This window comes from Artemia franciscana, chromosome 12 (genome assembly GCF_032884065.1).
Source record: "Artemia franciscana chromosome 12, ASM3288406v1, whole genome shotgun sequence".
Classification (NCBI taxonomy): domain Eukaryota; kingdom Metazoa; phylum Arthropoda; class Branchiopoda; order Anostraca; family Artemiidae; genus Artemia; species Artemia franciscana.
In genome coordinates this window covers 39,693,998-39,708,499 of record NC_088874.1, presented here as the reverse complement: position 1 = coordinate 39,708,499, position 14,502 = coordinate 39,693,998, and the positions used below count along the sequence as shown (strand labels likewise).

General features: G+C 36.3%; 1 protein-coding gene across 1 annotated transcript in view; it reads right to left on the bottom strand.

The window, feature by feature from the left end:
• Positions 1–14,502, bottom strand: part of LOC136034115 (nucleolar protein 58-like) — a 62,425-nt gene that overhangs the window by 37,255 nt on the left and 10,668 nt on the right. Inside the window, exons 2-3 of the mRNA XM_065715261.1 lie at positions 5,839–5,915; positions 485–663 (exon numbers count right to left, since the gene is read on the bottom strand). Of these exons, the coding sequence (XP_065571333.1) occupies positions 485–663; positions 5,839–5,915 (256 nt within the window). The remainder of the gene's footprint in view (positions 1–484; positions 664–5,838; positions 5,916–14,502) is intronic.

The following is a 14,502-nucleotide window of genomic DNA, read 5'->3' as shown; positions in this document are numbered from 1 at the left end:
ATCACAGAAACAGACTAATGAGATTAGAAGTGACTAAAAAAAAAGATTTGGATCAAAGAGGAGCGTGTGTAGCTCTGTTGGCCTCAGGCCATATGGCGCTGCAGTGAGTTAGTAATGATAATTAGACCAAAACATGTACTAATCATAGAATTGTAGCAAGCTTACCCTCTCTTCTCCACTTTGGTGAAAACTTCTTTCCCCCTTAAGAAAGGCCAAATCCAGGGAGGACCTGGGTTTAACCCCCCTTCCCCCGTGAATTTTTTCCGACTCGTAATAAAGTAAGAAAAATGGATATAAATTTTTTTAATGCAATTTGCATTTTTTTTTTTGTAAATTCAACCATATTTTTGTGGAGATGCGATTTTTGTCCCCCCTTTAACCCCTCTGGAAACGGTAAAATATGTATCAATAATAAAAAAGCCCAACTAGGGTACTTACTCTTACCTACTACAGTGACTGACATCTGATAACTCTAAATATTCACCTTTGATAGAGGATCCAAGTTTGGCATCTGCAACAGCGAGAGCTTCTTCAGTTTCTTTTCCTACAACATTTTTCAGGAGTTTCTTCAGAGACTTGGATATTTTTCCTTCAACAGCAGATGTGGCTGCTGTTAATGCTTCTGTCATATCCTTGAATTTCTCAAAATGCTTAAGTTTGACACTAAAACAACAAAATATGGTTTACATACAAGCAGCAGCAACTACTAGTACTAACTACTCACCACAACAACAAGACACATGAGGCCAACAAGGCTCAGCACACTCTTTGTCCTTCTCAATCTATTCAGAATTTCCCTATTTCCAACCTCCCAATAATCTCCCTTTAATCTTTCTTACTACCCCTTCTCTCCCCATTTGCAGACGACCTGCTTTTCATTTGGTGCTAAATTGATAGCCAAAAAGGACAATCTTTTGTGATCTGTCATCTTTCATCTGCAAAACGCGTTCTAGTCATCGCAACCAAGGAGCAGTAAGATACTAAGTAATCAATTTAACAATACCAGATGTTTATGTCCAGAAGATGCTTAACAATTATGTAGTACATGAAAACCATTATTTGTATACAATATAATACTAACAACCAGGGATGGGAAGGAAATGGGGATACGGATTCTTCCCTGAAAAAACCTGAAAGGCTCCATCACAATAAAAATTTAAATACTGCAACATAAAAATACATTTTCTTGACATTCCACATAAAAAAAAATAGATACAAAAAAAATTACTATACGTACATTTTCATAAGTGAGGGGCTGTAAGCCCAGTCATCTGATCAATGCCTCTGTAAAAGAAGCTTCATCCTTAATGGATGCATATCTAAACTCAGGGGTCTGGATTTTGAGAAATCCATATTTTTCAATGACCGCCCCCGGACACGATTTTTGAAAACGAATTCCGAAATTAAACTTGGTTTTTGGAACGTGAGGACCATGGTTCAACTTTCTAAAACAGTACAGGTTGTGAATGAGATGGACAATTATGGCCTTGACATCCTAGCTCTGTCGGAAGTCCGTTGGACTGGTGCAGGTAGTCAAACCCTCAAGAAGGGATCCACAATTCTGCACAGTGGCACAGAAAAAAAGAAAGAAGCAGGCGTCGCCATAATGCTGTCGAAATCTGCGTCCAGAGCCCTAACAAAATGGACGCCTATAAATGAGAGGATCATCGTGGCACGGTTCACAGGTCGCCAAGCTAAGTTAACAGTAGTCGCATGTTACGCACCAACTAATGAGGCAGACGATACCACAAAAGATAACTTTACAACACCCTACAAGCTGTCGCCAAGGATATCCCCAGCCACGATCTCGTCTGCTTTGTTGGTGACTTCAACGCCAAGGTGGGGAGCGACAAGTCCTATTGTCCTGAGGTTCTTGGGAGCCAAGGCCTCGGCAAAATAAATGAGAATGGGATACTGTTAGTTGACTTCGCACTAACAAATGACCTTATCATCGGAGGAGCCCAGTTTCAGCATAAAACTATCCACAATTACTCATGGAACTCGCCTGATGGTCGAACCCACAACCAGATTGACCATATCTTGATCAACAAAAAGTGGAAGTCAAGCCTTCAAGATGTAAGAGCCTACAGAGGAGCCGACGTCGCCTCAGACCACGCCTTGATGATTGCAAAGCTGTCCCTCAAACTGAAAGCCACAAAAAAAAAATCCCAAACGAAAGAGAAACCTGCCTACGACTCTGAAAAGCTCTCAAACGCAGCAGTTCGTCATAGGTTCAACATACAGCTTACAAACAGGTTTGAGAGCTTGGCCCTAGATTTGGATAGAGAAGCCACTGTGGAGACAACCTGGGCTACCATAAAAGAAGCCTACAACCAGACAGCAATAGAAACAATTGGGCACAAAAAAAGACCCAAAGACGAGTGGTTATCCAATAAGACATGGACCCTTATCGAAGAGCGTCGGAAACTAAAACAACGTCTTCTAAATGATGGAGATAACAGCGACACAGTCTTGAGTAACCAGCTGTATCGATACCAAGACAAGCTGGTGGAAAAGAGCGCAAGGGGAAATAAACGGAACTTTCTAGAACAAAAGGCAGCTATGGCAGAAGAAGCGGCCAAGCGCGGCGATTCCAGAGCCGTCTATAAAATCACCAATGAAATCATCGGGAAACGTCGCAACCTAAATGGACCAGTAAAAGACGGAAACGGGAAGACAGTCACAGCCCCCGATGAAATCTCTGAAGTTTGGGCCCAACACTTCGAGAAAGTTCTCAACCGACCTAGTCCTCCGAACACAGCAGATATCCCCACAACCCCTTTCCTGGAACTTCAAATCAATACGGAAGAACCGTCAACCGAAGAACTGATACAAGCCGCTCGCAAACTGAAGAACGGCAGAGCACCAGGAAGCGACAGGATATCAGCAGAAATGATTAAAGCCTCTTTAGGCGCTTGCATAACTGTGTGGATCACATTCTTTGCATGTATATGGAAATCAGAGAAAGTCCCCGAAGAATGGAGAAAAAGCACACTCATCAAGCTTTTTAAGAAAGGAGATGCAGCAAAATGCGATAACTGGAGGGGCATCAGTCTCCTTTCTATCCCGGGGAAACTATTCTCACAGATAATCCTTCGTCGCATCCAGACAGCCTTAGATAAGCACTTGCGAGACGAGCAACATGGCTTCCGCCCATCCCGCTCCTGCTCCGACCTTATATATGTCCTATGCATGATGATCGAGGAATGCAATGAATGGAGGCAAAAGATGTACCTTGTCTTTGTGGATTTCGAAAAAGCCTTCGATTCAATACACCGAGATTCGCTGTGGAATATCCTCCGATATTACGGCATTCCAGAAAAACTTGTATCCTTGATCATTGCCCTATATGAAAACACCGAGTGCTGCGTTCGGACCCACGAAGGAAATACAAGGTATTTCCATATCATGTCCGGTGTCAAACAGGGGTGTGTCCTCTCCCCCTTGCTTTTTGTCCTTGTAATCGATTATGTGCTCCGAGACTGCACGGGGTTTGGTATCCAAATCTGCGACAACAAACGACTAGCAGATCTTGATTTCGCCGACGACATCACCCTGATGGAAGCAAACAAGGAAAGGCTCCAGGATCTTCTCGAAGTAATCCGAGAGAAAGCGAGTCTTTTGGGACTAAAGATCAACTCGGACAAAACAAAAAGCATGGCAACGAGCGACTCACCACTGGGCTTAAAGTGCGGGGACAATACAGTAGAGCAGGTAGTGGATTTTAGATACCTTGGAAGTACAGTCAAACGAACTGGATCCAGCGAAAAGGAGGTGCAGTCTAGGATTGGACAAGCCAGTGGAGCTTTTAATCGACTAAAGCCAGTGTGGCGATCGAAAAAGTACTCCCTGAAACTGAAAATGAGGCTGTTCAACAGTAACGTCATCTCCGCCCTCCTTTATAGCTGTGAATGTTGGAAACTAAACCAACACCAAGAAAAGAGGATTCTTGCCTTCGAGAACAACTGTCTTCGCAGAATACTGAACATTAACTGGAGAGACCACATAACCAACCAGACTGTTCGGTCTATCTCGCGCCAGCCCCTGGTAACAGATGTCATACGCCAACGAAGATGGCGCTACCTGGGGCATGTTATCCGTATGGCGGGAGATAGACTCCCCAGAACTGTACTGGAGTGGCAACCAGAGGGAACCCGAAGAAGAGGGAAGCCGAAGAATACACTTCGTCGTACGTACCAGCGGGACCTAAAACACATCAATGCGATAGTCCAACCCCAGTGGGAAGACGTCTGGGCAGCAGCACATATGAGGGACGACTGGCGGCTCTTTTTGGATGCCCTGGGTGCCTCTGGCGGCACAGGAGGAACTAAGGTCTAAGGTAAGGTGTGGTCAAACAAGCTATCCACCTACATGCTACATGCATGTTAAAATGGCCATAGGTAAGAGCAAAGGGGAGAGGGGCAGCTGCCCCTGTAAAAGAAAAATTGCGTGTATAACACAAAACGTTATAAAACATAAATCAATTTTGGTGCTTTTCAAACAAAAAGATCTTTTTACTCAGCCTTTGCCTCACTAATAAAATCTTACAGACTTAATCCCTAGCAAATTTGTTTGGGTACCCTTGTAATTAAGCATTAAAAACAATATAGCGGATATAAGACTTCAAAATCTGTTTCTGATCCCAAGGTCTTTCCATGGAAAACAAACCCTCAAGTGGTACATTCTCCTTAACCCCTGTATCTCTGTAAAGATATAAAACCTTCTACTAAGGACAAGTTTTCTTATATTTTCATATTTTTATAACTGCATAAGGAAAATCTGCAACAGAACAAAACAATTTCTTTAACATAAACTTAAAATGGACATTATAGTCAAAAAACAGGAATAGTTTAAAACACAATCAATATCAGACCATTGCAGCCAGCATATAATCTGAAAAAAGGCTTATACTTCTTAGCATTTAGACATTTTTGAACAAAGTCTCTTGGCCGTCTTTTCTATACAAGGGGGTGTGTGGACACCAGACTGGGAGGGAGGGGTATCTCATATACAAGGAGTCTCAATAGACAAAAATTGAACATTTATGAATGACATAGTCTGTTATTTTTTAACTGATGGTTTTCTATCAATCACACATACACTAACATACAAATACAAAAATGAATAAATAAGAAAATGAAGAAGTATATATGGTTAAATAACTAATCAGATGATTCAGCTGAAGAACATGTAACCAGGTCCAAATTGCAATTATTGTAACTAACTTTGTTTTCAATAAATAACGAGTGGATGGAGGCAGGTCTTGAAGTCACAACACAAAAAAAAGGCTGGGAAAATATACTCCAACCATAATCCAAATTAATTTGCATTAACAAAAACATTCCAAGAAAAATCATACACCTCAAGGAGTTTAGAAAAAGAGGGGATTTCACCCTTTCTTTGCAACAGCAATTGCACAAAACATTTACTGCATTATAAAACTTAGTTCTTAAATATTTAAAATGTATTATATGTCTGACCTAGGTTTATCAAAGAGAATTTGTAATCTTGGAATAAAAAATTAAGTTTAAACACCCTCTTTCAATCCACTTCCTATACCAAGTCGAGCTGTTCCTGGAGACCAGAAGAGCAGCAGACCACACACTGAAGGGACTATGAATCACCTACAGGTCATCTTCAGCATTTCTCCCCTAAAACCAGCATGTAGTCAGAATATTTTTTTTTCCAAATTCCAATCTGATCTATGAATTTAAAATTGAAGCTTTAGTTAGAAAATTGCTGCTTTAAATCATAGCAAAAATGCATTTTAGAAAAATCAATTGCAAGACAAAAAAAGAATGAATAAGAAAGGGTAAATTGTCAAAAATTTGCACTTACATTTTGCTGGCCTTTTCTGGACTGGTAAAATCATTAAATAGACTTTCTGGTTCTTGTAATTTCTTTTCATCAAGCAGCTAAAGAGAAAATGATTGAATAATTAGACTTATGACCACTATAAAGTTAAACAACAAGGACAAAATTAAATAATACTATATATATATATATATATATATATATATATATATATATATATATATATATATATATATATATATATATATATATATATATATATATATATATATATATATATATATATATATATATATGTATATATATATATATATATATATATATATATATATATATATATATATATATATATATATATATATATATATATATATATATATATATATATATATATATATATATATATATATATATATATATATATATATATATATATATATATATATATATATATATATATATATATATATATATATATATATATATATATATAATATATATATATATATATATAATATATATATATATATATATATATATATATATATATATATATATATATATATATATATATATATATATATATATATATATATATATATATATATATATATATATATATATATATATATATATATATATATATATATATATATATATATATATATATATCATTTGCTCAAGGGGCACAGGTTTGACTCTCCAAGCAGCCAGTCATTTGGTTTGGGGTCAGCACCATGGCTCTGTAAGCCCAGGCACAGTTGACCTAGCTCTAAATGGGAACCTGCAGAAATCCAGGGAAGGTAAGCAGGAAGGGTGTACGAAAGCACAGGATGGCTAGCCCTCAACCTCTCATTGCACTTCCTGACTGAAGGGCCACAAAACAGAGACCAACATCACTGTTTGGAAGTGTCATCATACTTACAACTATTATCAATTTTAGTCAGGGGAGGGTAATATTCTTATAGCCTCTTCAAATTTTTAGTTGATTAGTTCCAAATAGCAAAATATAATTTTTTTTAATATTAAATATCAAACAGATGCCATACAGAATACAAAACATTCTACTAAAGTATGCCATATATTGCAGGATATTTAAATGATTAATCTTGAGGAACAAAGACTACCTTATAAACAACTGAAGACACTTAGGCTTTAATTGCACAGAATCTATAAACAATTCATTGCTGTTGAGCCTTATGTGATCATATGTGGTATTTTTGTTGGTCATGTGATATTTTAAAACTTCTGGTATGATTGCAAATACTGTTTGCTAATCTGCATTAAGGGGGAATCAGCAGGGCAATGAATGTTCAACTCCAAATTTTTTGCAATTATTCCAAAAATTTAAAAATGTCAGATAAAACCTTCAAACATTACAATGATGAATTGAGAAATTTGAGTCATCAATGAAATTATTCAGACTGAATGGAATTAAATGGAAAAACTCAGATGGTATATTGATTCAACACATGGCTGATCTCAGTTACTGAAGCAGTCAAAAATTAAACAAGTATCAAAAGGATAGTATGGAACAAAAAAGTGCAGTTTCAAGTTCAAAAGGATATACTTGTTTTCTTCCTTTAATATGACCTTCCCAACTCCTGAATTATTGTACCACCTCTATGAGAATTTGCAAAAAAAAGCACTTTTCACCAATTTAACCCTATCTATTCCCCTCCTAAAATTACAGATGCTTCTTTGCCAAGGATTTGTGCTGCATGCATCTGATTCATAAGATTGGGTTTAAGAGGTGGGAGAATTGGTGGGCACCATTAATTCAAATACATTTTAAAACCATTTGACTAAGAGTGATTCAGCAACCAAGCCAGATACATCTTTTTTGGATTACATTCTCTTTGGAGCTGAAGCAGTATACTAATCCTGTTGGAATGGCTGTCAATGACTGTCCAATTTCTTAGAAAAACTTTTTGTGTACAATTTTCCCCCAAAATCCTAGCACTAACTTTAGAATTCTATAATTCAAACTAAATAACAAATATAAAAATAATATTTTATATAAATATGAAATAATAAATAAATAAATATATATTTATTGAATTCTATAAGAAAAAAATATCCTAAATTCATTTACAATACAGTCTACAATTCTCCAAACACACAAAGTGGTGAGTTAATTGGAGTTAATACTAGGGTTAAAAGTCTCACTTTCACATATACCCCAATTTCAGTTGGTTGATTTAATGTTTTCCAAAACAAAGTTTTCCTGCTAAAAACATAGAATCAGAGATTGGTAAGATTAAGACTCAATATCCATATATGGGTATAATCCTGAACTGAGAATCTAATGATGTCTGGCATTGGCCTTAGGTTACCTTTTACAATATTTGTGTTATACATATGAAACCATACAAAATAGATCTTCTGCTTAATGAGGGACAAGAAAAGTATTTTGAGCCTTATACCTTTGCTTAATCCCAATTTATAATGTTTTAAAGATTTGTAAATCTGTTTCTTAAATTTAGGTGAAAATGCTTGATACAACCCAAAATTCAACCAAAAAAAAGGAATTGAAACTTACAAAAACTGAAACCAATGAAAAAAAGATTGAAAACTCACAATTAAAGTAAAATGTTGGGTATAATTCCAGTTTTGAAGCTTCTTGATATCTTGAAAAGTAGTTAAGTTAGACAAATAAAGCTTTCAGCAAAGAATCCATGACAAGTATTATAGACCAAGAAGGTATTGCCAAGCTATTATGTTAACCCTCTTTTGATTTCTAAGTCTTGGAAATTCGCCTACTTGACAGGTTTATATTGGATGGAATTTGGACAAAACAACATTATACCTTGATTTCCAGTTTTTGGTCTCCTTTTCTCTGGTTTTAGTTCTAAAAATGCAATCCTTATTATCTGAGTAAAATTTCTATCCATATTAATGGGCTTTTCTGAATTTAAGAAATATATTTGCAGGTCTTTGAAAACTTCATTAATTGAGATTGAGCAAAGTTGTGAAGCTGAAAATACTTTTCTTGTACTTCGTTTTTGTACTACTATTTTGCAAGCACTGTTACAACACAAAGATTTTTAAAGGTCAGTGCCCTCTAGAGGGAGAAACAGTGGAGGTAAATGCCTTCACAGGAGATTATTTAGCCTCTGGGTACATTCCTAAGATTTTATTCACCCAACTCAAATACTTGTCAAGATAGCAAAAAAACCTAAACTAGAATTTTACCTAACTAGAATATTAGAAATGCTTTTTGTCAGAATTCATATGAAATAGACGTGTCCCATTGTGCAAAAAGTTCCAAAGCTTCTAGTACTGGAATCCCAAAAGCTGCAGATAATTTAGCAGCACAGCTGTACAGCACAGATAATTTAGCAGCACAGCTGTACAGCACAGATAATTAGCAGATAATTTAGTAGCACAGCTTGTGTTTTGACAGCTTTACTTTGAGCAAAATTATATTTATATATATAATTTGAGAAAAGTAACAAATGTAAATTAGCAGAGCTTGTAATTAGAAATATCAATAGTTTTCTGAATCACAGTTAACAATTAAATCAAATTCAGTGGCAAATCATATACTAGCCATAAATATTATATTCCACAATTTCATATGTACCATTTTATCAAAAGTCCTGTATCATATTTACTCAAATAGCCTACTCCTAGTGGAGTATAGTATTCAAGTCTGAAGTATATTGTATAGAATTTACTGCTGTTACATTACGGATAGAGATATACAATCCAATACTATTGGTATTACAAAAATAATGTATGCCCAACTGCATGCTTGATCCTCATTGATCACTATACTAAAACTATAAAAAGCACTATTATGTTTTCTGGGAAAACAATAATGGCTGGCAGCCTGACAGTTGCATGTACCATGATATTAACTGTGATATTAGTTTTGCCTTAATCTAATCCCCAAACTAAACAGAGAATTGCTGCTACATTGTAGTGTGGCTATTTTATGCTACTAATCTTCCATGTTCCATGCCACTTTTGCAAAAATGTCACAAATGAAAGAATAAATACCAGTAGACCTGATAAATGAAATTATGTTTCATGGGAAAATACTTTTCAACTAAAGATCACAAGGGAGCTCTACCACCTTGTAAGTAGATACATGTTTGCCCGGATTCAAATAAAGCCAATTTTTCATCCTTTTTTTTTTGCTTTAGTTGTGAAATACATTATAAGCATCTAAAATTCAAAGTTTGCATCTTTGTGACCATTAGGGTCAAAATGTAGACATTTTGGTACCAATCCCTCTTACATAGGTCAACCAAAATGAGCCTAAGTAGCTGTAATGGTTGTCTAGGAGAAAAATATTGGATTTGTAACATCTGTTTTTTTTACAAAGTCTTCTGTTATTTGTAAGTCTTCTGTTATTTGTAAGTCTTCTGTTACTATACATCCATCAACTTGAGTGGGCTGGTCTTAATCTACTAGCAGGACTGCTGCATATGCTGCATATGCTGCATATCATACATTCACAAAGTAACCCCAAAGGATTCAAAATATTCTTCTACCAGTCCGTCTAACTCAGGACTAAACACTTGCCTTCTAAGGTCTTTTTTTTTGTTAAATTAAAGTGACAATCATCACTTTAAGAGTCTTTTCTGGGTGATGGAGATAGGGAATTTTCTTCAGCAATACCTATCTCACAATTAATCTTTGAAAATAGTCTTTTAAGATACCAAATTTTCCCAGAGCTTTTTACATAGTGATTAGTCAAAATAAATTAGAAACATGTTCAAATGAAATTCTTTACCATGAATCACAAGAGAATCCTTGATGAAATAGTATTGTCTTATAAACATTATTCTTTAACTAACATAGGAAGAAAGGTCTGTAATTTAATGATCTAGGGTAAGACGACCGGTACTCGGTCACTTTGTTCACTCTTCACACTTTTTGACATTCAATCTACTATAACTACTTTATTATACCACCTAGAAATTTGATTTTTCTACAGTTACAATTGTCTCTGTTTTTTGAACAAGTAGGTCATTAATTTGAATAGTTTTGCTTATACAGCGCTACATATTTTTGAATTTAGCAAAAGCTATCAGTTCAGCTAATACTCGTCATATAGTTTCTCCTATTGACAAAGATATTACGCAATAATACAGTATCTAAGTCAGAGCCTTGCTATTTCTCGGTCACTTCCAAAAAACCCGTTTAGACATTCTTTGCTGAGATCTATGACTCAGGCCCTTTGTCTCGTTATTAGACATTTTAATGTTTTGAAATTTGTTATTTCAAATTGGATTTTCAGAGCGAAAATAGTGGATCCAGGATTTTCCTTGGGGGGATGGGGCACATAATAGGTGCTTTGATAAACTTGCGAACAAAGAAATACCTGCAATTAAAAGGGAATCTTGACAATTATGCGTCATACATAGGCCTAGGTAGTGGAAATGGTCTAAAGTGGTAAGGAGTTTGGCCTTTATTTTAATACAACCGGTTATATTTAATACATTATTTAATACAAACCGTTCAAACTGCTCAATGCATCAGCTCTTTGTCTCAATACATATTAATTTTTAAAAGGTTAATTATTTTTGGATAAATTTGAGAAATATGTTATTTTAAATTGGATTTTTAGAGAAAAAATAGTGGATTCAGGAAATTTTTTTTGGGGCGGGGGGGCGCATAATAGGCTGCTTGGATAAACAAAATTTTTATAAATTTTCTCAAACTCGTAACTTTTGATGGGTAAGTCTAAACTTGATAAAACTTATGTATTTAAAATCAGCATTAAAATGCAATTCTTTTGATGTAACTATTGTTATAAAAATTCAGTTTTTTAGTTTCGGCTACTATTGACCCGGGTCACTCCTTACTACAGTTCGTTACCACGAACTGTTTGATTAGCCATGGTTTGACGTCAGCAACTATTCGATTTTAATTCATTGGATCTCTTGAATTCTCTTGAAATTTTTTCTTGAATTTACTGGTCATTTTGGGATACACATGAAAACAAGAGCTAAGAGCTCATATGGCACTTGTGACAAGGTCGGAAGAGCCAAGAGCTCATATGGCATGAGCTCTAGCAAAAGTCTAAGAATCAATAGATTGTTTTAAAAGGAAAATCAGAGGCTTAATGCCGGTTGGGATTTAAAATAAGAGCTCTGAGTCACGAGGTCCTAAATATCAAAATTCATTAAGATCCTATCACCTACTCCTACGTTAAAAATACCTCAATTTTTCTAATTTTTTCCCTCCCTTCAGCCTCCATATGGCCGAATCGGGGAATCAAGGAAATCAAATCAATTTGTACTGTTCCCTGACGCGCCTACCAATTTTCATCGTCCTAGCATGTCCAGAAGCACCAAACTCGCCAAAGCACTGAACCCCACCACCTAACTCCCCCAAAGAGAGTGGATCCAGTCCGGTCACGTCAGTCACGTATCTACGACATTTATAAGCGTTTTCCAAGAATTCCGGTCTCCCCCTAATATCAACAGATTTGGTCAGGATTTGAAATAAGAGCTCTAGGACATGAGTTCCTTCTAAATATCAAATTTCACTAAGATCCAGTTAAAAATACCTCAATTTTTCTAATTTTTCCAAATTAATAATCCCCAGCTCCCCCAAAGAGAACGTATCCGTACCAATTATGTCAATCTCGTATCTATAACTTGTGCATATTCTTTCCACCAAGTTTTATCCTGATCTCTCCGCTTTAACCGTTTTCCAAGATTTCCGCCCCCCCCCCCCCAATGACACTGGATCCGGTCGGGATATAAAATAAGAGAATTTGAGTTTCAAGGTCCTTCTAAATATGAAATTTCATTAAGATACGATCACTCTTTCGTAAGTTAAAAATACCTCATTTTTTCTAATATTTTAGAATTAAATCTCCCCCCCCCCAACTCCCTCAAAGAGAGCAGATCCGTCCCAGTTATATCAATCCCGTATTTAATACTTGTGCTTATTTTTCCCACCAAGTTTCATCCTGATCCCTCCACTCTAAGCATTTTCAAAGATTTTAGGTTCCGCCCCCCAACTTCCCCTTCCCCGGATCCGGTCAGAATGTGAAATGAGATCTCTGAGACATGATATCCTTCCAAATATAAAATTTCATTAAGATCCGATCACTCCTTCGTAAGTTAAAAATAATTCATTTTTCTAATTTTTCAGAATTAACCTCCCCCCCCCCCGCAGCTCCCCGAAAGAGAGTGGGCCCATTTAGGTTATGTCAATCATGTTTCTAGGACTTGTGCTTATTTTTCCCACCAAGTTTCACCCCAATCCCTCCACACTAAGCGTTTTGCAAGATTTTAAGTTCCCCCCTCAATTCCCCCCAATGTCACCGGATCCAGTCGGGATTTAAAATAAGAGCTCTGAGACACGATATCCTTCTAAACTTCAAATTTCATTAAGATCCGATCACTCCTTCGTAAGTAAAAAATACCTCATTTTTTCTATTTTTTTTAGAATTAACCCTCCCTCCCAACTCACCCAAACAGAGCAGATCTGTGCCGGTTATGTCAATAACGTATCTTGGAGTTCTGCTTATTTTTCCCACCAAGTTTCATCCCGAACCCTCCACACTAAGCGTGTTCCCAGATTTTAGGTTCCCCCCTCCAACTCCTCCCAACTTCACCGGATCTGGTCAGGATTTAAAATAAGAGCTCTGAGACACAATATCCTTCCAAACATCAAATTTCATTAAGATCCCATCACACGTTCGTAAGTTAAAAATACTTCATTTTTTTTCTATTTTTTACGAATTAACCGGCCCCCACTCCCCCCCCCAGATGGTCAAATTGGGAAAACGACTATTTCTAATTTAATCTGGTCTGGTCTCTGATACGTCTGCCAAATATCATCGTCCTAACTTACCTGGAAGTGCCTAAAGTAGCAAAACCGCGACAGACCGACAGAATTTGCTATTGCTATATGTCACTTGGTTAATACAAAGTGCCATAAAAACATAGGCTATCAATGATAGCAAGACCGAACCCAGGAACCAGGACTAGGTCCCCTCCCTCTCCCTCCAAAAAATGTTTATCCAACACAAAAAGATGTTTAAAGCATAAAACGTGTGAAATCCAACATTTTATGTATAAAACATTTTATGGTCGGGTGGAGGGGGATACGTGGGAGGATCCTTCTAAGGGGTGGATTTATCACGGGGAAGCGCATTTCCAAAAAGGGGATGCTGGATTTTCCAGCTTTATTTGAAAAAAAAAAAAAATTTTGGTTACTTTTTAAGTAACCAAAAAATTCGAGGGAAATTAGGCCACCTCCCCCGCCCCTTATTGATCAAAATTGTCCGATCAAAAGTTTGAAAACACAATTTAGCCATACAAAAATAATATGCAAATTTCGTTTTAATTATTCAGTTACGATGAGCCAAAATCAAAATCTACATTAATTCAAATGCGTTCAGAAATTAAATAAAAAAAGTTTGTTTCCGTGAAAGTAAGGAGCGGCATTAAAACTTAAAACGGATAGAAATGACTCCGTATATAAAAGGGGCTGTCCCCTCCTCAACGCCCCGCTCTTTATGCTAAAGTTTTCTATTGTTTTAAAAAGTACAACTGTGACAAAGAGATAAATTTTAGCGTAAGGAGTGGGGGCGTTGATGAGGAGACAGCCCCTTTCATATACTGAACCCATAAAGGAGGATGAAGGGATTAGACCTTCCTGCTCCCCCAAAAAAATTTCTCCAACACAAGAGACGTATTAAAAATACATTTGTTT